At 38.0% G+C, this 27,794-nt stretch overlaps 1 protein-coding gene across 2 annotated transcripts; it reads right to left on the bottom strand.

The window, feature by feature from the left end:
- ATP1B3 (ATPase Na+/K+ transporting subunit beta 3) lies at positions 1-27,503 on the bottom strand. Of its 2 annotated transcripts, XM_062638989.1 has the most exons (8): positions 27,216-27,503; positions 18,386-18,514; positions 13,761-13,868; positions 12,037-12,224; positions 11,280-11,330; positions 10,707-10,733; positions 5,430-5,516; positions 1-2,299 (listed from the first exon to the last, which is right to left on the bottom strand). In XM_062638989.1, the coding sequence occupies exons 1-8, from the start codon at positions 27,322-27,324 to the stop codon at positions 2,129-2,131; spliced, it is 870 nt and encodes a 289-aa protein (XP_062494973.1). In that variant the 5' UTR covers positions 27,325-27,503; the 3' UTR covers positions 1-2,128. The 2 variants fall into 2 exon arrangements, with proteins under 2 accessions (XP_062494973.1, XP_062494974.1); XM_062638990.1 differs by lacking the exon at positions 10,707-10,733 and having other exon boundaries at positions 27,216-27,501.
- Positions 27,504-27,794: the final 291 nt, after the last annotated feature.

Raw genomic sequence — 27,794 nt, 5'->3', positions numbered from 1 at the left:
TCTAGGGAGAACAGGAGTTTATTGAGTTCTACCTGTCTGAAAAGTGCTGGTGAAGAGTTGCCAGTTCATGCGTTGTCTATATAGAGAAGTCAAAAGAGAAACTGTTGCAAAAGTCAGTTCATTTGAAAACTCTGTGCCCAGAACTTCTTATCATTCCTAAGTGACAAATGTGAAATTGTTTTACATCAAGCTGGTCATTTTCAAATGCAACATCTATACTTTAAGTTCCCTCAAGACTATTAAAATACTTTCAGGCAGTATTAATATACAGAGAAGCAATTAGTCATATCTTCAAGAACCCAGGTATCCAGCTCTAAAAGTGCATGATTTAAAACATTAGTAATGGAATCTTTTGAAAGAACATTCTTATTCAGTATTAAAGCATGCTATTATTACAAAAGTATCCATTGCATATTGTAGGAACAACAATTTTTCTTTTATAGACAACAAAAAAAGCATGCAGAATGGTATCAGATCAGTATAAATCTATTTTTAATGAGGCTCAAGATATTGTTCAAGTCCCATTAAGAATAGCTTCTTCCAACTGTGTACCAGGGTAGCCTTGCCCACGTGCTAAAAAGGTTTTGCACTAACATGGCTTAGACTGGCCTCAAACATTTTCAAAGCAGGACATTAAGACTAGATCTTAAACTTTAGTAATCATTCATATAATTTGTTTAAATAAAATATTAAAAACCACTGTAAGAATTAGGCATAAAAACATGTTAAGTAACAAATTTAGGCCTAACTAGCAGAACATACAGGTATTTACACAAATGCTGATCTGCTATGGTCTTCAGAATTGAGAAGACATTAGAATGTGGACCACATGCTCAAAAAAACCCAAGACCAAAACAAACAAAAACCTTGGGGAAGAGCAACATAAATCCCGTGTCAGCACAACTGCATTAGTTATAACCCAATATAATGGGTCAACTTGGTTTAATGTGAGGAGCAGTCACAAATGAACCAGTCTGTAGTAATTTTAGCAACTCTGTTTTAAGTTAAACTGCAAGTAACCTACTCAAAGTTAATATAGGGTACTTCTATCAAGCAGCTGATGACACCAATTTTCTAAATGGATGATGAGGAAATACACAGAAAATCCAAGATGAAAGAGCAGATGAAGATGTGAAGCATGTTAAAATGATGCAACAAAACAGAGTATATAAATCAAACAGGAATGTTTAATCAAGACAATTTTTTTCTTTTCCTTTTTTTTTTTTTTTAAGCAGAGATTCTTCAGGAAATTTTTTAATTGGAAAATGAAAGCCTATTCCACAACAGTGAGGCTGTTTCTTTCAAGCAGCTGTATTGTACAACTGTTATCAGGACCCTAAACAATTTACGTTGTTCTCTATTGATATTTCTGAACTAAAAAGTTTGAAAATATTGTATAGATTTTATTTGTGCTCCACGCATCGCAAGCAATTAACAGCACGAAGACTCAATTCCTCAGCTAGAATACCAAACTCTATACCAAGTATTACATGTACACAATACTTGCACAGTGACAAGCACAAGAAAGTACTAGTTTAGCACTTACTTTCAGAAATCCATACCAATTCATAAAATCAATTTCAATTCTCTCATGCCACCCAGTCTACAATTTAAGGCAACTCCACACAGCCAGCCACCCACCCACTTCCATACAAATTACGCTGGAGGTGTTTACTCTTACAAAAAAATCACTATGTCAATCAGGTACCATTTATTATTTATCCCTATAACTGTGTCAGCATTGAGATATGACAGTTAAACCAGTGTTAAATCAATACAATATTTACATAGCACAGCACATTAAGCTTGAGACACTCACTTGGGGGATAAAACCACATTTTAGAACAGGACAAAGGTCACCATTATTATGTGTTTGAAAACAGCTATTTACAGGTCCCTATGACATAACTATAGTCTGTACATTGTTCCAAGGGGGCAGGCAGAAGCAGGATAGGCATTTATTTTGAAGGATTTTAAACATACAATTTGGAAGCAGATTATAATGCTACCCTGAATGCCATAAACCACCTTAACATTCTCCAAGGCGGTCTCATATCCTAAAATGGCATGTCCAGATGATACAAAACAGACAACACAATGTTTACTCTGTGGGAATTTTTTACTCCAGCTATTCAGTCATCTGAATTTTGAAGGCAATTCGTCCCAGAAACTTGTCACGGTCATCTTCATTTTTTAAATTAGGTGAGCCCAGGATCTTACACTCAATTGCTATTTCTTCTTTGGTACTGTTGGAGTTAATTGCTAGTTGAACAGCCACTAGAGGCTGTAAATAGTGAGCCTAGTAAACAGAAAGATGGGGAAAATATTTGAGATACCACAGTTAAGTTAGCATTTAAATTAATATTTAATCCATCAGAACAGTTAAGATAAAAGCTAATTAAGAACCCAGCTTTTCAAAGCCCAGTCTGACTCGTGGAAGACTTCTTTATTCCCCTAGTTCAACAATCAGGTGTACATTATTACACTATTTCTTAACTAATACATTCCACATCATTTAAGTCACAGACAGTATCTTCAAGAGGCATATGATTTTACCCCTATTATATTAAGTCCATTTTTTTTCTGGAAACCTCTACTTGAAACAGCCTCTGAAATGACAGTCTTCCTTCCTTATCCATTCCATTGTCTCATCTTTTGGGGTTGGGTTTGTTATTTTTTTTTTTTAATCTGCTATAGAACATAACTTTTCCTGAAGTTTTCAGTGGTTTTTGGCATGCCAAAACCATGATTCAACAAATACTAGTAAACCAGCTTCCTCTCCACCCTAACCCATTTATTTTTTCAGCAACAATCCCTTCTAAACTGTGTTATTTATTTAATAGCTTTACACAGAAATCTTTCCGTGAACATGCTGACAATATCTTATATTCAGTCATATTTAGTGGAACAATTACAATTCTTGCCTTCATTCCTTATAATGAAAATTCAAATTTAAGAATGAATGCAGAATTTCAGTTTTTGTCAACCCAATATTATTTCTCAAGTCTAATTCAATTAGGACAACTTAAATTCTCTTGTAGAGTGCCTACAAATTAAATAAGAGCTTATTTATTTTACAGTTAAAGCAGCATTTCATCCAATATTCATAAAGTATTTCCATAATTTATTTGTATTTTTAGGTCGATACTGCTGACTGCTGATAAGCAAAATTAGTTATTTTCCTTGTAAAAATTCATGTAAGCCAGTGGACTAAATGACACTATGTATAATATACACTATTATACAAATATAAGCCTTAAATTTTAATTGCACAAAAATTTGCATTAGATTTTTTTGTTTCCCTGCTCATTAACTTAACCTAAAAATAACACAAATGTATTAAGGAGTCTATCATCCCTACTTCACTATCAGAGAAAGCACTACAGAGTACTCAAAGTCTCATTTACAAGGAATGATGGCACAGAAGTTGATGCGCTAAAATCTTCCATTTTAAGCAGTAGCATGAGGTAGACTGATGTAACTGCTTTCCTTGGATGGTGATTTTACAGAATCACAATTTTTTTTGTGCTCCTATATACATCAAACTGGGAGGTGAAATGCAGCTAAGCAAGGCATCCTCATAATTCTCTGGTTGTAAGGGCGATACCACATTGGATTTAAGTTTCCTAAAAACCACAAATACAGTTCCCTCATTTCCTCAGAGGAGTCTTCTCATCACCAAGATTTTTCAAAGAGGTACAGACATTTCTGCGATGTTTTGAAGACAGATGGTACCAGAATGGACTGTTACTCCATACACAATTTGGGTGAATCTACATCCTCATTGAGCACAACAGATCATCAAAAACGGGTAACATTCCCCAAGGTCAGGGAGTTAGGCTCCTTGTGCTGAGGCAGCACAAGGCAAGCATTTTCTCGACCATGAAACTGTAGCTATTAGTACTTTTATGGCTTCTACCTTAGCACAGGAGCAGCAGGATTAGTTGAAACCTCTTAACCCCTTTACAGAATAAAGCAATTCAACAATTCCACACTAATATAAAAATTCTATTCTACAGCCAAGAAATCAATCCAGTCTCTTGAGACCACGTTAAATATCTCAACCTCTCACAACTCTTCTTACTGCCTCTTCTTTTACAATACACTAATGTTATGAAAATTGAGCCCTACATAAGCAAGACTGGCTCAAACCACAGCCTCTGGTCTACATGACAAAGTGAACTTCAAAGGATGCTGAAACAATAACTAAAAAAAAAAAAAGTAAAGTCAAGTTTTTCATAATCCCTGTATCATGCAAAGAATAGCACTGAGTTTTGCCTGACCTCATAAGTCTCTTAATCTTTCCTCTTCCATCAGCATAGCAGCAAGACAGGAGTTATGTCAGAAAAGTTCATCCTGTCTTTGGTATAAACTAGCATCTGAAATCTCAAGGTCTACTGATGCTGTATTTTGCATTTCTTAGGGAAGCAGTTCTCTCTTTCCCTATTCTTTCATTCCAAGTATGCACTGACTGCCTATTGGAAGCACAAGTTGACAGTCTTTTCTTATTGTGCATGTCTAAGAAAATAGTTTACCAATTCAAAAAGTCTGGCAAGAAAATGGAAAACACAGAACTACCGTAAATAACATGAAAGCAAATGTTGAAGAAAAATGAACTCCTTCCTCATTAGTAAAAGCCATGTGAGGATAAAAAAAAATAGTTATGTAAACTGCTGCAAGTAAGTATAGGATACACTGGAAAAATAACTGACAAAGGAATAATTTAGTGCAAAAATCATTTTGGGGAAATTACAACCAGCCACTGTGGTATACTACAGATGTAATAGACTTATGTTTAAAAAGTACTTTTATCTTGAACATTGAAGATGTTTATTAGACTAAATAATTTGGTCAATAAGAGGCAATCTAAAAGTGTTATTCAATTAGATAAACAAAATTTATCTCAGAATACAATACAGGTAGATGAGGCAAACAAAGAAAAAAATAAAATACTAAAAAAAAATAAATTATTATCTGCTACCTTGAAGTGCTTCTGCATAAAACAGCAAATAGAAAAAACAACCATAGAGCCACAAAGAAATATAATCAACAATACCATAATGATTTATAAACTTACTACCCTACACATAAAGCCAAGAATTATAACCATTAGAAACTGTATTGTAATCTGAAAAAACAGTTTACTTTTCCTGCCTTTCCCTGCATGCAAAAAGATTAGAAAAGATATCAGTGACCAAAAAGCAGCAGATGCTCTTAATACTGCTAGTATACAGCCTCTTTTTCATTAGGACAATGCCCAGCATATTTGCTTTTATCTGCTGAAGTACACCTCTAATCTGTGACATCTCTGCATACGTAATATTCCTTATGAGTACTTCATTACACAGTATCAATCTGATATTAGGAACTGCAAATGTAAACAGAAACAAAACATTTACAAATTAAGACCATCATTCAGGCATACTTACATGCAAGCTTTTCCCATAGTATGGAAAGTACATTAAGTCAATCAAGCCTTCAGGGGGAAAATAATTTATCTCAACCATGCCCGCTTCCTGTGATTAGAGACAGCAACAAAATTAAAAATTAACATCTGCTTGCATAAAAATTAATACAAAATTAGAATTATAACACACTGATAAAATGCACGATTCCTAAAGACAGGCAACTGAGCTACAAACTCTTAGAATAACTTCCAAAATAGAACTATTTTTGGCAAATAGTTACATGCTGCACACGTCTGGATTATTAACAGTAGCACTTAGTAATCAAGACAAGACAGCTTGCCTTCATGTTTCCCTTATGAGTCAAAGAAAAGGGGAGGGAGGAAGAGGATATTCATTGCAATGGATAATTTAATAGCAACCAAAAAAAAAACCCCATACATAATTTAAAATCCCCAAAATCCACAAGCCAGCTTGTAAATTTTGGTGAAGCAAGAGCACATCTGTATTAAAGTTAAATATTAATTTCTGTTTAAAGCCACGTTTTTAAGCCTCTGAAATTTGAAAAATAAAATAATTCACAAAAACCTATTACCTCCCTGTAATGGTGTACTGTTCCTAACATGTTCAGATAGCCTTGGCATACAGGCTATCTAAAATGAAACCCAAGTTTAAAATGATGATGTTACTAGAGTTTCTATGTGTCATCACCACCTTAGAATAACAATATGCACATGATGCTTTATTGGTAGAATTTCACCTATAATCCAAAATTTTGTAAAAAGATTGGGATTAAGCTACCTATAAAGTTAGTGCATGATTTCCGACTAAAGAGACACCCAACGTGTAAGATACACAAAATACCTATATATGATTAAGCTGTCCAAGACACAGGCTATCGGTACAGCAATGCACAGACACATCTACCTATACACAGTATTCCTCAGGACTGTGTATCCTGGCAGGACATCAAACTACTGCAAGTTCAGACCACTGGGAAGTGCCCACATGTATCATCACAGAATCATAGAATGGTTTGGGTTGGAAGGGACCTTAAAGGACGTCTAGTTCCACCCCCTACCACCTTCCTCTAGACCAGGTTGCTCAAGGCCCCATCCAGTCTGGCACTGGACACTTCCAGGGATGGGGCATCCACAAGTTCTCTTGGAAACCTATTCCAGTGCCTCACCACTCTCATAATGAATTTCTTTTCTTAACATCTAATATAAATCTACTCTCTTTCAGTTTAAAACCATTACCCCTTGTCCTGTCACTACATGCCCTTGTAAAAAGTCCCTCTCCAGCTTTCCCCTTTTAATCACATGTATTTGGAAGACAATACAGGTCTCCCTGGAGCCTTCTCTTCTCCAGGCTGAACAACCCAAACTCTCTCAGCCTGTCTCCATAGGAGAGATGCTCCAGCCCTCTGATCATCTTTGTGGCCCTCCTCTGGACTCGCCCAGGAAGGTCCACATCCCTCTTATGTTGGAGGCCTCAGAGCTGAACAAAGTATTCCAGGTGGCAGGGGTCTCACAAGGGCAGAATAGAGGGGGAGAGTCACCTCCCTTGACCTGCTGGCCATGATCTTTTTGATGCAACCCAGGCTGGCTTTCTGGGCTCCTTTGTATAACAAGGTAAACATATAACCACAATAAATGGAAATGCCACTAGAGCAGCCCCCAAAATGCTAAATGTATCTTCAGAACACTGCTTGTTCAGTGTAATTCAAAAATTCAAAGTACTTTATTAACTTTCATTGTTTTTTCTGTATTACAATATACACCCACTACAGTTTTAAAAAGACAACAGTTCAAAGTTTAAAAGATGGCTGCACTAATATAACTAAGCAAAAAAGGAGCAAAAAGAGAAAAAAATAGTAAACCACAGGTCAAGAATACCTTCTCATCTCCTCAAAAGAACATACAGTATGTTGTATAAGATGTTCTTGTTCCTTTGCAGTCTAAATTACTACCATTCTACTACCATTTGTTTATTAAGTATTTTAGACCTTGAGCTAGTAAAAGTAAGTACTAAGTAGAAATGTGTTGCTTTTCACCATTATTATTTTATTTAAAGCTCATGCAGCTGGAAAATACTAATTTTTCGAATACATATCTGAAATTGGAATACAGGATAACATAAGGAAGATAAATAGGAGTTTTTGGAGCAGCTAAACACAAGGCATGCACGCAGTCATAAATATATACGCATTAGGCTATCAGTGCAATAGCAGAAAGGATCTGGGACATGCAATTGCCTGATTCATGCAACTGCTGTGGGGTTTGATGTTTTCTTTCATAATTAATTAATCCTAATTAATATCTCTACACAATTTAAAAATATATATATCTCTGCTGGTTTTCAGTAAAGGTAATTTTAACTTGAAAGAATACTGCTGCAAGATGTTCTGGCATACATGAAACTGTACACTTCCGGCTCCAAACTAAAGACCTAAACAACCACTGATCTCCAAACTTCTTGGAAACACAATCCTTTTTTTGGCTTGTTTCTCTTTGTGGAGATCTCAAGCCTACAGAAGCTCAGTTCCTCCAGGGTGCAGGAGGAAAATCCAGCTGTAATTAGTGTCTGACAGTGCAAACATAACTTTTCTAATCTACAGAAATTACAGTGATGACAACTAGCACTGTGTGGGAGCAGAGAGAAAAGCATCCCCAAGTATCAAGCCTGTTGACTTAGAAATACTAGATCTACTTAAATTTTTTACATTAAAAAAAAATCCCATAGGAAAAGTGCAAGGAGAGGAAAGAAGAATTGCCTCAGAGAAGAATGCCTGAAGAACAGGAATTTCCAAGTGAAAAACTTGAATGATGTTTCAGATGACAAAGACTGGCAGGATGCATGGACAGAAGCTCTTGGCCTCATTTTGTATGAGGCTTGGCCTCTTCATTTTTATTTTTTTTCCCCATTTAACAGTCAGAGTGCATTAAGTCCAGGCAGACACTTCTCCAAACTGCTCTCAGTATATGTCAAGCTAACTATAAACAACAAAAAATATTTAAAAACACAAATAAGGGGGAAGAAAAATTGCTGAAGAGCAAATCTGCAGGTTAAAAAAAATCTGCTCTAAGATGAAGCAAACTTGATAGTAGGATTTTTGCTCTGCTCAATTAAATTACCTTTCAAGCAAAATCCATCTTTGTCACTCAGACATTAAAGATTTCTGATGTAATATTTAAAATTACTAGTAAGTTGTATTTGTACTATGAACTGCACAATTATGATCATATATTCCATGAAGGAAACATCCAGTGCAGTCCATCCTGAATTCTTTCAATCCACAGTTGCTGACAGCAACACAGAAGGAAAAAGGAAAAAACACACACAAAAAAAACCAAACCAAAACAACCAAACAAGAAATCCCAACAAAACAACCTACAACCACAAAAAAAAAAAAAAACAAAGCCAAAACACCACAACAGAACACATCAGTTACTTAAAGATATGGTAAACACCCTGAAAAAGAGAATCAATACAGTACAAATGACCAGTAAACTTCAACTTCTGTTATAAGCCAGTATGTAGGCAACATTCAAATACAGTGGCAGACACAATGCAGTTATAAATTTGTCTGCAAAATGCACAAAAGCCTGTGGGCTATCCTTCTCCACCTTTCCAGTGCACACACAAAGAGGGTCACAGTGGACATCCTGGCATCAAGATCCAGAACAGTCACAACATATAATTTCCAGGTAAGCATCCACCTTATCCACTAGAGAAGAAGAGACCATTACTCAGCACTCATATCCTGTGGAGTCAAAGAAATAAAAATGGAATTGGAAACAGGGCCTCCCAAGCTGATGTAAAGAATAGTGTAATCCTTTAAGTAAAGAGTTTCAATAAGCAAGGGGCATAACAGAAAGAAGTGTAAAGATAAATCACAGACAAAAGGAGAAAATGAAAGTTGTTGATGCTGCTGCTTTGTGGTCTACAGAGATGGAGGAATTGTAACCAAGACTTAAGCTTTCCAAAGCAGTTAAATCATGATGAGCGAGGACAAGAACTGGCTAATTAGATAAAATAGATGCATCCAAAGTAGCAAAGCCCAACAAATATCTTCCCTGGAAGTCACTGAAGAACTACTAAGATTAATAATCTCAAAATTTAAAACCACCACATCTATGTAGATCAGAGAATTTTAATTGTATATGGAAAAAAGCAGTACCTTGTATTTAAAGAAAGAGGATGCAAGAAAATATGTACCATAACATGCAATACAGTCTATTGGCAAGTATCTTAAGGATAAAAAAGTAGCAAAAGACCCCACCAAGATCAACTAAATTGTTATCAAACTTATTCGTTTCCTAGTGAAATCAACTAAGAGGATAAGAAAAAGCATCATCTCTGATTTGCTTAGTATAGCTTTTACCACTGTCACATAGAGACTGTCTCATCCATATAAGAAAGCTGAAGAAATAGAATCATCATAAAACAGGATTATTACCAATATTTTCTAAATGACTTGAACGTTAGTTTTCAACACATCCCAAGGAAGCTTAGTTAGGAATGAAGAAGACTGTCCTGGGCTCTATTCAGTGTTCTCAACAAGGACTTGTGAGATGTAAAATAATGTTCTTACACTGATGGCACCAAGCTGTAAGTAGTTCAGAACGCTTCAGACACCTGGATCCCATTGAAATGATCACAAAAAACTATGGGGTGGACAGCAAAAATAGCAACATGAAATTGAAAGCCCTGAACTTCAAGAAATCACATCTACAGATACAGACTGGGAAACAACCTAAAGACAGACCTAAATAGTAAAATCAGTAAAATAAAGACACATTGTATTACAGATGGCAAATTCACCTCAAGAAACATTACTACTTTCAATATGATGACAGATAGAAAAACCTTGTCATTAACAAGTCAGCTAGAGGCAAACTTCTGACCAGCCTGGGATGCCACATTATGAAAAATTATAAACTAGAGAAGTCAAAGAAGAAAGAGTACTAATAAAAGTAGAAGGAACTTGCTTTATTCTAAAGAAACAAATAACTCCTCCAGTGGAACAACAATTTTAAGAGTGGACATAAATCAATACCAAATAAGAGAAAGAATCACCTTTACTGGCAACAGACTGTCATGGGGAGATCAAAATTTTCAAAAGACTCCACCAAAATCAAGTATTAAAACTTATGCCTACTACAGGTACCTAGGATGAAGGCAGGAACACTTACAGTATTTGTCTCATTAATTGCTGAAATTTCCCAGCCTACATTTTTATCAGCCATCTCAAGCTAAGAGCCATGACTCCATCCCTTGCTCAAGCTACTAACTTACCAAGGCTTTCACTGCTCCCCAAGCAGTCTAGGAAAAATATGCAGAAGTCAAAGTAATCATTATAGTTGCCATAAAACAGTTTGTGTAAATCCATTGGTACACAACAAATAGGTTAGTCATTATAAGTAGTTTACACTTGATTTGAAGGCAGCTTTTACTTGAACAGCAACAGTTTCCACACTGTGTCTTACCCATCATTTATAAAATTGTCTAAGGTGCACTTGCAGCATGGAGAAAAAATAAAAATACAGGTTATGAAATGGGAAAACAAAATGCAACTCACAATAAACAAACAAATAAATAAATATGATCACAAATAACATGTATGCTTTTTTCTCAACTCTAAAGCAAGCCAGGTAGTTCAAATCCATCTAAAGATGAAAGAACAACAACAAAGTATTTTTGTAACACACTGAAGAAATTAAAGACACTAAACTAGACATACATCAAGTTGAAAACAAGGAAAATAAAATACAAAGTCTAACAAGAAAGGAAAAGAGTGAAACAAATTACTTTTCATCCTAATTACAAGGAAAATTAACTACACGCTTACTTCTTGCATTCAGAACTGACCTTAGATGCACACTGTATACGTGGTTCTCCTTCAGGCTTTAACCCAATTATCTAAAAGAGAGTTAAAATAGTTACAGTCTCTTTCCCTTTCCAGTTTTACATACAGAATTTGAATTTTCCCCCCACTTAATATGAGAGAGTTCATACAGGGCACAAATCCGTCTAATGAAGCACAATTTCAGACTAGGACTATGATCTAAAACACTGTTAAGTTATAAGCTCAAATAGTTACAGTGGCTACAGAAAGGATTATTTTCTTATTTTATATTCTGCATGTAATATTAACAGCTAAAACCAGTTAGCAGTTCAAGTAATGTGTTGTATCACTGAAAAGTAAAACACTTACTCAGTAAAGTTTTCATCATCTTATGTAGTTTAGGAGTTACAGAATGTATTACATTCTAATTACATTTCAAGAACAAAGTAAAACACAATGTACCTGCACAGTGGTTTAGAATCTGTTACACAGAACAGGAGGCAAAAACTTGAGTTGTACTCCTTAAAACGGGGGGTTTGGATATTTTGATGCAAATAAAAATAAATACTTGTAAGTATTAGAATGCTTAAAAAGTTCATTCCATTTTACTCTCTGAAACACATGAATTGCTAGCTATTTCCATAAATTACACTCTTCCAGTGTAAATATCTTGAGAAGCAAACTAAGCACATATTTCAGTCCTTTTCTACAGTCATTTTTCATACAGTGGTAGTTGAGAGCACTTGTATAAGAATATATAATAAGTAAGTAGGCACTTACTCTATTTACTTTCACAAGCACGCAGGGAGTTCCTTTAGAATAGCCAAAGGTCTTATCTTCCTTTCCAGAGCACTGGCCAAGCTCAGAGAGGTTAAATCGACATGCCTTTTTAACAGCAACATCATTCTGATCAAAAATCCTTCCTGGTGTACAGTTTATGTTTTGGGATTGCTTTGAATCATCATATGCTATGAAACAGAAACAGCTTGTGAATCAGTGGTATAAAGCATACAAGTCACCAAAACCTGCAAAAGACTATTTAAGCATGTAATTTATAGTTGTTACTTATCTAGGAATTTTCTCAAAGGACTATTTTCAGATCACTATGTCTCGTATCCATCTTAACAAACACTTTTTCAAAGCCCATCAAGAAGTGGCACTCAATGGAAGAATAAATAGAGCACTACAGAAGAAATAATGCTGTCCTGCTTTTCAAATCATATAATTAATCAAAACTTTATTGATTTCTGTACATAAACTAACTCTAATTATGTATTCTAAGCTAATAATGTATTAAAATATAAACATTCCATTTTTTACCTGGAAACAAAACCAGTTTTCCCTTTGCACGTTTCCTTTATAAGGGAAAACTTCAAGTATTTCAAGGACTAATAATAAACTGTTTCTACATATACATCAGGTTGTACAACTTACATTATACTAAGACCCCAAATTGTTTCTCACTTCCTTGTGTACACAGTAGAAGTACACAGATCACATCATCACAAACGCCCAGCTATTCACATTTAACATGTTCTGTGATTTTGTTCCCCTCTCTTACGCTCTGCCCCCAGTTAAGCATAAACACAGTAAAATGGGAAAATTCATCCTTAAAGGGAGAGTCCAAAACCCACTGAACTGCAGGAGAGGCAAGTAATCATGAAATGCAGCATCCCTCCCAGGAACCCTTGGCAGAGCTCTGAAAGAAAAGCCTGCTCATGGAAGCTTTTAGTAGGCACCAGAACTCCAAATACAGACAGATTTAAGTATGTAGCTTGTGTAGCTAACAGAGCAACTCATGAGCACAGGTGAGATTTTACAGCACCTCCTCAATTTACAGCACCTCCTCACTTTAGACTGATTTGTGTATTACTAGATTAAGTGTACATATAGGCACATATATAAAATAACCTATGACTTAAACTAGTGATTTTGCCATCCTTCAGTCTTGGCCTGTGTCACCTTCTCTCCGTATTCTAAATTCAATGTTTTAATACTTTTGCTTGTAAATACTGTGTGCCAGGGTGAAAGTTAATAAATTGCAATTAATTTAATCTTTGTGTGCCTCATTTTTTAAACAGGCAAACAAGTTCTTACGAATAAACGATTCTCACTTAGTTACTAAACCAATTAGATGAAGACTAAGATCAGTTAAGTCTTGATAAACATTGCCTCCAAATAAATGACCTGTGTAATTTTACACTGAATTCTTTTAGCATATGTAATTTCTGTATCTTGTAGCATTTAAATAACCATGTTGCCGAAACACTGTATAAGGACCCAAAATTCTCCGCTATTCCTCATGCCCAGGCTTCCTGTCTAATACTGGTATTTATACCTACCTTTTTCTGTAATGTGTATACTTTAATAACTCACATGTCTAGAGTAAGTTTGAACTTGAACCAGCCTCCATTAGCAACTGGTAACTACAAGCAAAAAAGGAAACTAATGCACTCAACATTAAGACTCCTGAATTACTTGGGCAGTTGCAGTAATTTACTTACATTCAAGGAATTTTCTAAGTGTAGCAACGTATTCTGCGTATGACTGGGCGTCACTCTTGTTAAAGTAAAATTCCAGTGCAGTGTCTGGCTTTGGTGAAATCATAAGTCCTTAAAAAGAAAAAGTGAAAGTAAAGAACTGAACAACCTCTCTTCCCTCCACCACTTTAATCAACTAAAAAAATCATATCCATAAATTGGAAAATACCTATCTGTAAAAAACCATCAAGGCTACCCCTATATTCCACAGTACTGTAAGAGAGTTTGTGTTTGAAGCCAGTTATCAAAATCATCATTACATGAATACTTAAATTCAATCCACATAACTGTAATTCACAAACCAAACCCAACTGATTAGAAATAGCAAAATCAGCAACTTAATCACTTTCAATCAAAGAATTACACTGATTCATGTCCCAATTTCCATATTTAGCAAATGAACTTAATAATTGAAAAAATACCCCACACCACACCCAGAAAACCTCCAGTTAAAGCTATCCTTCAAAGATTTAGGTAATATACAGTGAGGCTGCGATTGTATTTATCTCAGAAACCCGCAAGAAACAAACTATTTTTTAAAAATTCATAATACATAAAGATGGCTTGAACGATTGCTCAATCAAAACAGACAAGCCAGGTTAGCTGCTAGTCCTTTCCTCCTTCTCCTCGAACAGAAAGTTTAGATGCCATCTGTTAATGGAAAATACAAGAAACTTTATTAAGGGTATGCCTTAGTCAGGCTGTGGTAACTATGAACACTTGAGCTGCCTTCCAGACTGCTATGACCTGACACTGCAACAGTCAGGGTTCCCACATGTGCTCAGTGCTGGCCTCTGGCTGGCTTTATCCAGCTGCTGGCTGCAGGTATAGCAACAGGAACTACCTACAGCCAGGGAGCCAGGACAAAGAGGAGAAACAAAGACATAGATAACTAAATGCTCAAGTCCAGCCTTGTGTTGAAGGATGAAAAATGCAGACACTGACATGGAGTATGGGTCCTTGATAGAGCTGAACTGTTCTTCCCAGGATATCGGTAAAGAAAAGTACGAAGTTAAATCTTAGGCTTTTTTTTTTTTTGTAGTAGTAGTAGGTGAAAGCAAAAGGCATACTCTACTAAGAAATTCAGCCCTGTACCATCAGGAGTTGTCACTAACAGGGATACCCAATGCTTCTGTTATTCACCACAGCTTCAGTAACAGATGAAACAGCACTACACCACCAGATACTGCAGAAGAGACTGAATCTTCAAAAAAGGGCATTATGATTGCTTCATTCACACTACCTTAGGGTAACTCTTAGTACAAATAATTAGAATAGATAAAACCCCTGCAGTTGTGATTAACGGGTGAATAGCCATGCATCTGTCTCTTCAAGTATAGCTGAGAACTGATAACCAACAACGTATTTTTTACCAGATTAGTTTTCTTCTAAGTTAGAATATTAAAATGGTTTGAACTATGTCAAATTTGGCATAAGGGAAGAAGCTGCAATTACAGCAGCAGCTTAGGCTGCCACGTAGCTTCCCATCCTCTGGCAAAACCAATTAAAACCTAGACTCCCAAATTAATAAAATTTAAGGAACAAAACAAAACTCATCTCCCAGAATTATAAATAAATAAATAAAATTAGGCCTTGTTTATACAAAAGAAATATTTGAGAAGATAAGACCACAGTGGGAAGAGTTCTCTTGATATCAGATTCTTAAGTCATTACTGTAGTTAGTCAATCGCAGTAAGCTTTTGGAAAGCATATAAAAAGTACAATTAAGCAGCCCAGATCTATTAAGAATTCACCTACAGAAATGGCCAAGCTTCTCATCCAAAGGCAGAAACTATTACAAAGACTTGAAATTTGGAAATAATAATACCAGAAATTTATCACAGACAAATATCTTTTTAAATTCTAAAGAAAACTGATATCATTTAATGCCTTTTTTACTCTACCTTTTTTATAGGATTGCAAATATATCATAAAGCCTCCTTTCTGCGTTAGCAGCAGTTAAATTATTTCCAGGCAAGCCATAACTAAATGCCTTTATGACTGAGAGTCCATATAAAACTACAAATAACATTTCTGATTGCAAATTACTTTGCACCATTACAGTCATCATCTGAGCTCCATGCTGAACTGGCATTCAACAAAATGAAAGATAATTAGTAACAGGGCTGAAAAAATGCTGAAGGGGTTTTACACACTAAGGTAGCTTGAGGGAGAAGAGATTGTTATTATCTATAGAATTATACTGTAAATGAAAGATTTAAATGCCATTTTTCAAAGTAAATATGACGACCTAAACTAGTACCTAAACTAGCCATCAATGAACAAAACATTATTTTTAAGGGACTTATTGCTTCAGGGAAACTTCACAAACATCCTAAGAGGAAGGAACTACTCCAATTCCAGTAGATCACAGTACGCCTAGAGACTATGGTGTAAATTCTACAGAAAAAGCTACTTGAAGGACTGATGCATAGACTGTGAGACAAAGGATTTGAGCTCTTCTAGAGTAAGAAAATTAGCAGCCTCAACACAGGATCACACCTAGGATTTTAACAGATTACATATTCCTACAATTCCAAGAAGGATTTAAAAAAAAAACCCACATTTTAAAATCAACTGGATTTGATTGGTAATATTATATCCCAGTGAAAAATGCAAGTCAAATATCAATTATGAAATCAAGTGTGAGATTTCCAAGTATGCTTAACACCAGAGTAAAGCCTTTGACCTACGCCATCCAGGTTGTGTGTGGATAATTTTTTTTTATAATTTAAAGTTTTACAGCCAGGAACATGACATGTTTCACTGCAAGTGAAAAACGACAGAGTTAAAGAGAAACATTAAAACACAAATAGGCAATTTTATTAACGTTCATGTATGAGTATTAAAGACAACTAAAAAAAATCATTCAGAAATGTTATGGGAATTCTTACATTAAAAACTAATTGTGGCATACGTACTTTTTTAAGCAAACATCCTTTATGACTTATTTAAAAGCAGTTATCCCCTGAACTACAAGAGGCACAAGAGAAAAACATGTCACTCAAGCCCAGTATTAAGGCAGTTACCCATGGCACCCTCCACTACCAAGGTTCTGACTACCACAAAGAAAATGGGGAGAAATGGCCAACTAAGCCACCTTCATTTTCACCCCTTTTTTTTTTTACATAAAGCAGATTGTCAATTATGATGATGATATTATTAACAATAATTATTATCATTTCCAACCTTTAGCCCATTCTTAGCCATAAAAAAAAAAAACCAAAAACAACAGCATAAATCCTCAAAAATCCCTTATAAGAGGACATTTGCTTAAGGTCTGAACACTACATCAGAATAAATTCTGTTCCGAATCTAGAGACATTTATCATATTGGCCCAACTGCATCTTGCTCATGTTAAGAACATATATCATGTGTTGATGCAGCTGCAAGATGCTGGTCAATTTTAAGAGTCTGAAGTTGAAAAAAAAGGAAAAGCATTTTAAAAAATACTGTCCTCTAACTTCTACCAAAACATTAATGTTGCATAGCCATCTAGTTTTGTTGTGTTTTAAACATAAATTTGGTCCCTAAGCCAAGTTGTTCTAAAATTTGAGATACCAGATTTTCAGGTGGCCCAATCATTGAAGTTGCACATACAGGTCAAATACTAACACATTTTCCAGAAACAGTAACTAGAAAACAGTTATCTTTTTGGTGTAGTTGAACTATGAGAAGCATCTTTCAAATCTTTCGGAGTCAAAATCTTTATTTTTTTCCAGTATGAAGATACAGCAAAATAGCGCCTATAATGGCAGACTTTTTTGATATATTTAAACTCATATCTAAAAAAAAATAAAAAAGGAAAAAAAAAGGGGAAAAAATTAAGGAGAGGAGGGGGGAATCAAACCCAGTACCTTATTATTCATTCTTATTTATGAAGTGTTTTTTTTCCTGTCACATATAGCTCCTTGAACCAGCAGCCAACAGTGGGGCTAGATGGGCATGTACACAAAGGAGCACCAGTTCCAGGAAACAAGACACAACTTTTAGTGGCAGCTACGTGTTACGTGGACTTAGCTTCATCAGAAGCCCCACCACAGGACTCTCTCCCTTCAGTGGATTCCTACATAATACGTCATCAACCCGCAGAATCCACAGCCATTTCACATTGGTTGAAAGCTATCCAATACTATAATGAAAACTCTGGAAATGACTTCACATCATAGCCCTTACACACTCTTGAGCCTATCACCCTCATAGTACAGCCTTCCTGCACTTCCTTCAAAGTATGTAAAACTAATCATAAGTGGCCTTCCACCTGATCCAAGACAACTGGTTTATATTTTCTTTAAAGCAGTATGATTAAATGATAATCCCACTTATACAACAGCATGTTGTGTGGATGCACAGGTAAAATTACAGTCTACATATATGACACGTTCAACTGAAAAAGAACTTAAGAGAAAAAACAGCAAACGTTAGCACATATGCATAAAAAGCTGCTGACTGAATGACAAGTTTTACTCTTTGAAGCCTGTAAGTAGTTAATAATAATCACAGGCAGTTCATAATTTAAGCAAACTCTCAGCTGAAACTTAGCTGTTAAACAAGACAGGATTTTTTGAAAAAATAAATACACTCTTACCTGGACTGGAAATCCGGTCACGGTATTTTGGTATATCATTGCTCAGTGTCTGAAGCATAACCCACATCGTGAATGTGAAGAGTGCTGCTAGGAAGCCATAAAATACCAGATAGAACAGCAAGATCAAACCTGTAAACAAAAAGCTAAAATTACTATTTTAGTTTCAGCTAATTCCATTACCTATTTTGAAAATCAAAATGGGAAATAAGCAATACGTTTGGTTTTGCCTTCCTGCCCTCCCAGCCCCTTCCCACTCCTAATGGTAGCTGTAAATCAATATGCCTCTAGCACACATATGTATTGCACAGTAACAAATAATGCATTCAAAACTATTTTATTCATACTTTTTGGCTCTTAAAATTTAGAAGGCATTTTGAAATCTTTAAGTGAAAAGCATTAAAAACTGTCTTTGAGCTATACAGGAAAGTTGACAAAGATGACTCCACAGCCCATTAGAGAAAGAAGAGTTTCCTTTGTTTAATGGAATTATAGTTTTGTATCTGGAAAAGAAGGGGTCATAGGGAAGACAAAAGAATGGAGTGAAAAGATGAAATTATTACGCTGGATCCGTAACAGGTCAGAAGTGATTGGTGCTTTAATAACATAGTTGATATTTGACAGAGCTCCACACAGAGCATTCATTCACACATACGTCCTCCTACAAGAGACTTCTCAACCTGAAAATGTTTTCTGCTGCATAGTTTTTAAAGTAGACTAATCCTTCTGTTCAGACTTAGCGGAAGACTTTGCCTAACACAACCACCTGTTTTATCAATCTACCTCAAGGACCTGGATACATTTCTGGAATTTACCAACTACACAGATGGTACTAGCTTCAACTTGAAAGTTACCTAAAGAAGAGACCTTCAAAATCTGAGGAAATTGCCTCAAAGGAACAGCCTATTGCGACACTGTACCTCTCACTTATCTGCAACAAATTGCTACGGAGGAAGGCTACTTCAGAAAACAGCTTGGAAACTTCCTGTGATTGTCTATTTTTTCCCTGTTCTCTCCCTACTCCTCACCCCTCTTTTCATGATGCATGCATAGACTTGCACTCTGGAGATACAGATCAGTTGTTTTACTGAAAAGACAAGGTAACAGACAGGCCAAAGTTAAAATCTTACTTTGGAGATGACAGTACTAGAACTCAGCTGCAGAGGTATGATGCATAACCCTAATTTTAAAGCTTTTTAGAATCTGGGACAGCTCAACTAATTTAGTAACTAAGTTTTCAAACAAGGTTTTGCATTCTTGTATTATTTGGGGGTTTTTTTGACCCTCATGGACCCATGTTAGTGTATTTCATTAAAACAAAAAATTAACAGCATACTGTTTCCTGTTTTCAGAACTTCTGAGGTTATGTATTGATGATTACTATTAGAGTACATTTTAAAAATTATGTTTACCTGAAGCCAGTTCACAACTAAAGATGAAACATATGTACTATATGGATGGAAGCCTAAAAGACATATAAGGTACAATGGCAATTGTTTTAATGATCAAGTATACAGTACTAATATAAAAAAAAGCATGTGATTCTCTTTTAAAGCTGAACACTTGAGACTTAAGTACACATGCTCAGACATTGTCAAAAAGAATGTGAGAAAGGCATATTCAAAACCTTTCTAATTCAAAAGCATTGAACAATGATGCAAATTCAAGTTTTATGAAACATTCTAACTATAAGGCTGCTATCAGGAAGCCAAAGAGATGTAACTCAGGTCAAGAAAAGCACATCAAAACCATTATGCAACATTCTACCACTGACACTTGATTATATAAGAGAGCCAAGTACAGTGTTTTTCATCCTTACATAGGAAAGGAAAAATCAAAAGCAAAAATGATTGTACCCCAGTGATGTGGACAGTTCACTGCAAGATGACAGGAGGAAGCCTGACCTCTGGCTCCTGTCCCAGAAACTATGCTCATATTTTGCTCTGAAATATTTCCTAGTGTACTACAACCCCCAGTAATCCACAACTGCTAGAGTCAAGTACCTGTATTACTTCTCCCAGAAGAATTCAGTGTATAAGTATTAAAATAATGAGATGGTACCCAAATTATCTTTACCATAAGCTCTCTGCAGCAACCAGCTGAATGTTACTGGATTTGGTTGCATTTTAGCTTTGTTTCACATGTTGAGAAAGTTACTTATGAATATGCAACAATTTGAAAGCACTCAGCTATTTAAAATACATTTGGGAACCACTGAGATGTAAGATACAAAATGGTGATTAGAAGTAGCAAAGTACCTGAACACAAGAACAAGCTTAGTATATAATAAACAAGACAGCTAGACCTCTATTATAAACTATTTCTAAGGTTATTTAGAAGCTATTTAGAAGCTGAAAAAGCAAATAAAAACAAACAGTAGAAATCCTCATCAAAAAAGCCACTGCAGAAGTTGCATTTGTATTTGGCATACCAGCCATTTGCAAATTGCAAATCAGATGCAAAAAGGAACAATGATCCAAAATACAATGGGTGTTAATCAGAAGGTATCACAGAAACAAATGAACTCCCTTACAAAACTTACGGTCAGCTCTCACCTTGATCCCTACAAGTTAATCAATTATTGTCTACACTTTCATGAAGCTATTTTAAAAGTACACTTTCTATCAAGTGACCAAGACATGCATTGATCAGTTGCAATGGAACAAAAGAGTTTGACATGTAAAACAGGACAAGCACCTTCTGTGGCAATTAGCATAAAAACAAAGGGAAAACTTTTTCATTTAGCTATTTGAGAATGCATCTGTATTTTAAGTACAAAAATACGATGTTGACTTACCAGGTAAAAATAAAAAAATAAAAAAAATCCCTGCCTGCTGATGGGCATCACAGCCCCACAGTGGTGCACTTCTAAGCAGACATGGCCCTAGATATAGTACTGCTTTGGGCTAATATTACTGTAACATCTGCAATATTGGCCTTGGACCTCATTTTGAAGAGCTAATCTGAGCCTGCTGCACCTCTGTTCCTTTACTCCCCAAATCAAGGAGATGTGGCTACCTACCTACACAGCCTCTCTACCCCAGCAGAGAAGTGGGCTCCGGGGCTCCTCCTCTCCTGCCAAGAGCTGCAGGGTGGCAGAACCTGGGGAGGCCTCATGACCAGAGGAAATGCCAGTAGAGGGGAAAACAAGAGGGACTCCAATGTCGCTGGGGAAAACAAAAGGGACCCCAATGTCTGGTGGAGACTGCCCTGTGAACAGCCCCTTATGGAGTCACAGAATCACAGAACTGCTAGGGTTAAAATGGACTTCTGGCAATCATCTAGTCCAACCCCCTCTCCCTCCCAGCAACATCCTATCCACCAGGGCTGCAGCAGTAACACGGAAGACTTTTTCTATTCACAGTCCTGAAACCCCATTAACATCTCCCAGTCCAGCAAAGTGTGCATGTGCATACATACACACAGAGGTTATTTTTACTTTTCATTTTAACTATGTTTGTAAATGCACTGAAGAACACCGACTATTAACCTACCCGATTTATACTCCTTTGCCACACTAAAAAGGAAAAAAACAAAAAAAAAAACCCAACAACAAAAAAAAACCCTCCTCTGCAATTTCCAACAGCTCCAAGCTGAGTAAGCTGCTCTTTGTGAGCCTATTAGTATCAATTATCCTAAGCTAATCACAGTGGACAAGCCATAACCTGTCAAGAAGGTCTGCCAAAATAATTTCACATAACACTGTATTTCTTGTGAGGAAACAAGATGTACTCAAATAACAGTGGAAAACTATCCTTCACAGTTTCTCCAAGGAAAGTACAGCTACCACATCCAGTATACAATTCAATTCAGTTGCTGCAGATGACCTTGCTACACCAAACCCTTGAAGTCTCTCAGCCTTTGACACTAAAAAAGAAAACTGCCAAAACCAAAATTCTGCATTACAATTTACCAAGTCGATTTTTTTGTTTTGCTTTGGTTTGCAGGTTTCTTTTTCATTGGGTTTTTCTGGGGTTTTCGTTGGTTGTTTTTGTTGTTTTTTTTTTTCCCCAAGGCATCACAGTACCAAAGCCCCTTCATATCCTAACCACACAGAAAACCAACAGTCAAATCTGGAAAACTGCTATTTCTGAACCAACATGTTGGTGCCATCATTAGTCTGCCATTAATTTACAGGGATTAAACACTTCTCCACTATGAAAATTAGAATTTCTGACTCCGGTGAATGCAAGATATCACATACCTAGCCATTACTTCCACGATGAATACAAGCTTTCCAGACTTTACATGATAAAAGTGACAAAAAAGCATGTCAATCTGGCATAAACCAGATTGGCGTATATACCTATATGTAATACATAGGTAGATATACACAAGTATGAACATAAACATTCTCACAGCAGACATGGAAGTAACTGTTCAACACTACCTGCAACAATGAAAACTATGGTTCCTGCATGGATCCTATCATCTACATGATCATTCTTCAGCACCTTTAACTAGGGGGATTTAAACACTTAAGTAATGTTACTAGAGGCTACCACTAATGCCAGCAACACCAAGGACTTTTGGTTCACCTGCAGATGGATTTCCTTGCCTTAAGCTAATATAACTATGCGTGTTAGAGAATCGCCAACATTTCAACTTTATTCCCTAGCCACTTAAGAATTATTGTTTTCCAAATTTGGGGGATGTTACGGGAAGGGAGAGGAAGAAAGAGGGAAGGAAGACATCAGGAAAAAATAAATAAAACTTTGGTCCTATGTTACAGTTTATTTCACAGAAAGCCAGGGATCCACATGTAACATGCTGAACACTTCAGGAGACAATGAAAATTGTCTAGTGCAACACTTCCAAAGAATCACAAAAGCCAGTGCTTAATGTCATGACGAAGCACTTACAACATACAAAAAACCCCAACCCAACAAATCCCCTATATATCCTTACTGTACCACCAGAGCAACAAGAGAAGGCAAGCTTGCTTTCTTCACAGATCTGTGCCATGGAACATAAAATATTCTACCGATTTCTCAAATATTCATTTCTGCTGATAGGCAGTATAATGGAAAAGTTTAGTAAGATTTTGACTGCAGTCAAATTCCTGGCTGTGCAGGAATGTCCATCTGCCACAATAAAAAAAAAAAAAAAAAGAAAAGAGCACTGTCTCTCTCCAATTCACAACCTGGATATGTAAGTACTTCTACTGCAGTCACAGACAGCGATGTCAGAATGTTTAATATTACACTGCTTGTGAAGAAAGCTAAATGACTACAAAACCCTGCTTAAAACACTGATAACAAACACAGAAGAACCAAGCCAGAAAAGCAGTTAAAACTTTCACAGCACTTTATGGTCCCAGCAACAACTCAGTGGAGAAGAAACAGAAGCAAAACTGGATCTTTTGTTACAATGACTGACAAGACCATATATTTACTGACTTATGAAAAACTCTCCTAAAAACAAGGTGTCAGGCTTTGTTGATGTTGCTTGGCTTTGTTTTGTTGGCTTTTTTTTGTGGGTTTTTTTTTTTGGTCTGTTGTTTGTTTTGGGTTTTTTTGCCTTTGTTTGTTTGCTCATTTGTTTAAATTCCAGCACATATTTGTGCATTGGATACATCTGAGCATTCAAAAGAATATTCAGTAGGTCTGAAATCCTGCGTACTTCAAGACAATTCCACCTCTATCTACCTTGAACACGTTAACACAACTAGCTTTACAGAAGGGCTTAAACAGGCTTGACATGACACCTGGTGTGATCACAAATGAAGTACTACTAGATTCTGTATTGCCTATTGGTTTTTTTTGGCACATATTATTTTTCTATAATCTTACTGTCTATCTTGTAAGATTTTGCATGCTTTTGAGTGTACAGTGAGCATCCCATAAAAATACTTTCATGATGATCTCGCTCTGTTCTTGCTATAATTCTAGGCAGACACAGCACCTTGCCATTACAGGTAGAGCCAAACACTAATCCTTTTAATTATAGGAAGGCACCACATGGCAGCCTTCCAAGTACTCTTTTCTTTTCCCTACCTGATAAACCCTGTGTTTATCAGTACCCCAGGACTGATCCTCCTTCCCACCACCTCTGGGAAGACTATTAGCACCCTTTATGCCTTGTTGCTGAGAACACCACCAACAAAAGTCATCGTTTTTTCCAGTATCTCCTCTTTAATACAACTAATGATTATGGCAGTTAATTAAAAATATACAGTGGTTGGGGAAGGGTGTTCATTTTGGATGGGGAAGGTGTTCTGATTTATGAGAGATGCAAACTGAATTATCCCTCAAGTCTGTGAAAAGTAAAGTAAAAATCCCTCATTTTTTTTACAGCAAGAGGAGTCTTGGTACAAGGGGTTTTACCAAATTCTAAAAGGTAACATACCTAATCCTAATGTAGGAATGGCAGATGAGTACTCCAGTGTGACAGCACTCATATTCACAGAGAATCACTGCCTTGCAGTTATAATTTACATAAGCCCCCAGGACCGTCTCAGTCTAAAGCAAAACATGCATATACTGTGACTAATTATTTAACAGCTCCTCTACTGCTTCTGTCCTATTTCTGTGAAGAAGCTGTCTTGAGACAAGAGAAATATGCATGGAAGAATCAGAGCCAATCGAATTCTTATCATGCTGCCCCTGGAGACACCATAGCCCAGCAGACTCGCAACCAGAGCTCTCCTCTCTACCTCCCCACCTTTCAGTGGGGAGACTGGCAACAGAAGAGGAATAGTCATTGAGACTGCTCTAATCCCACAGCAGTACTGCAGAAGTGAGACCAAACCCTGCATATTCTTCTATGCCAACAGAGACACTCAATAAGTGTTCTGCAATCAAAAAAAATAAAAATCAAACAGAAAGCAACACACCACCTCCCAGAACAGTCGGAGACCATAATTTACTTTAGTTAAACTAAATAAGCCAAATATGTTAATCACAAAATGCCATGATAAATACTGTCAAAAAAACACACTGACAACTTACAGTGCTGCTGAACAGTTATCTTTTTATGTCCAGCCTAAGGAAAAGGTATATAGCACCAACTACATTACAACTAGCTAAACCACTTAAGAAAACTTATTAATGAAGTAGAACTACTCAAACTGCTATCTAAGCCTGTACACAGAATCACAGAATCATTAGGGTTGGAGAGCACAAATTTTCCCAATATGGAAAAACATCATCAAGGGAGCTGGCTGTTGAAACTCAGTTACCAACTAAGTCCTATCAGTTCCAAGTATTGGCTCTGGACTAGCACAGACTGGTAACATTGTAAGGTGACATATCCTACTAGATAGGTTTAAAACAGAGAAGGTTGTTTCATCTCCACATTTTAAAAGAAGTGAAAAGCTATTTCTAACATGCCCACAGTCTCTGCACTCATCAGATTCATGACAAACAGACTTCTGCAATCCATACACCCATTCACCCAGCCCACGCACTTGAGGAAACCTGTCTCTACAGAAAATCACTGGAGAACAGCACAGTGGAAATTTCCTCTCCTTTGCTATTCAACTGGCAGAGTAGCTCACAAGCTCCTATTTCCATCTGAATGGAGAAGAACTCATGTCAGAGCTAGGGCCCTCTCTTGACAGGCCGGGAGACATTGGCACAGTGAAGAAAGCACACCCCATGCATAGTCTGCTTAAGGCTCCTCCTATTTCAACATTAGTATTCATTGAGATTGTGTCAGGGCCAAGGATGTATCGGCTTGTTCCTTTATGCCACGCTGAGATTCTTGTTGGTTTTGTAAGCACAACTGTTAAGTATCCCAACTACATCCAAGTTTTGGGAGGAGACGCTACATTTTCTGAAGTCAGTAAATATGTCTCACGAGGACTGAAGAAACATCCTAATATTAAGCATTTATACAACTGTTTAATATAAGAAAACATACTCAGAAAAATCCAAATATTTTTATTGGAAGCAACAAGATTATGATAACATGCTTTACAGCTCAGAGGAAAGCAATGGGAAGACTACCTGAAAATAGGAAAACAAACACTGCCTTCACAAGCTTTACTGGAGAACCTTCACTTACAAGCTTCACTTCAGAAAAACAGAAGGCCCAGAAGCCTTTCATTGGAATAAATTTAGCACGATGACGCACGACGACACACAATGATCAGTCTTGTAGATTATCTGGAACTGGGGCTCAAACTTTCGGGGTTTTTTGGTTGTTTTGGGTGGGGTTTTTTTGCTTTCCTTCTCTGATCCGCCGCTACCGTCTAGAAGTACAAAGGCAATTCGCGCTCATTCATTCTCGATTTCCTGCGATGCTGGGAAGCGCGGGGGGTGGGGGTACGAAACGGATGGAGAAGAGGAGCTGCACTGATACGCACGCAGGCTGCCATCGACCGGCAGAGATAAGCGCGGCGCGGGCGCCTGCCCCACACCTCCACGGCGGAAGCCCGTCACCGCGGCGGCCCCGGAGTCCCCCCCCGGAGAGCCCCCCTCCCCCCCATCCCTCGGCGGATCGCGGAGGAGGAGCCTGCGGCCCAGCGCGCTGCATTTGCGTACTGAGGCGGGAGGGTGAGTCAGCTCGGGACGCGCTCCCGCAAACTGCTTTTCCTCCCCCGGTCCCCACCTGCTCCGCGCGGCGCTGCCGCCCTCCCGCTGCCACAGCACCGAGCTATTTTTAGACTGGCGGGCGGCGGCGGTTGCAAGCGTTGCCGGGGCGCGTGCGCCGCGGCCTCGCGAGCTGCCTCACCTGGCCGCCGCGGCCCCCGCATCCCCCGTGGGCCCTGCTGCTGCAGCTGCCCGTCCCCCGACCCGGGCCTCGCCTCCGTCCGCTGCTTCCCCTCGCCTTCGCCGGCGGCCCCGGGGCGGCTCGCCGCGCGCCCTTTCCTGCCCGCGAGAGCCCTTACCCCAGCTCTTCGCCGTGCGCCCCAGAAACTCGCCGCTGTTGGGGTTGTAGATGAACTGCCGCCACTCGGTCATGCTCTGGCGGAAGGGCTTCTTCGTTTCCTTAGACATGACGAGGCGAGAAGCGGCTGCGTCGCACTCCGCGGCGGCAGAGCCTCCCAGGCACACAGAGCCGCGCCGACCGCCCGCTCCCAACTGCTAAGTAGCCGCCGGCGGGGTAGCGCTCGCGCAGGGACCTAGCCTCCCCACCTCCGCGCGAGGCGGGACCCTCCGCGACATCATTCCGCCCTCGCCAGCCAATCCCGGCCCGCCGCGCGCCTGCCCCCTGGCGGACAGCGGTCGCGCCACTGCGAAGCGGGGGCCTGCTGGCACGCGGCCCTGCGCGCGGCGGTGGTTGTGGCTGGGGGAGCGCAGGGGCTGCGGGCACCCGCCGGTCTCACTGCCCCCCCCACGCGGGGAAGCGGCGGTTGGGGGTGGGAGCAGGGCACAGGGGAACGGCTCCGGCGCCTTGACGGCGTTTCTGAAATGCTTGGAGCCGGCAGCGTGCGCCTGCGGCCGGCGGAGGCGAGACATCGCCATCT

Source organism: Pezoporus occidentalis, unplaced genomic scaffold, assembly GCF_034315485.1.
Source record: "Pezoporus occidentalis ecotype Australia unplaced genomic scaffold, CSIRO_AGI_Poc_V1 ctg59, whole genome shotgun sequence".
Lineage (NCBI taxonomy): Eukaryota > Metazoa > Chordata > Aves > Psittaciformes > Psittacidae > Pezoporus > Pezoporus occidentalis.
The sequence above is the reverse complement of the archived record's forward strand: the minus strand, read 5'-3'. Positions and strand labels throughout refer to the sequence as shown.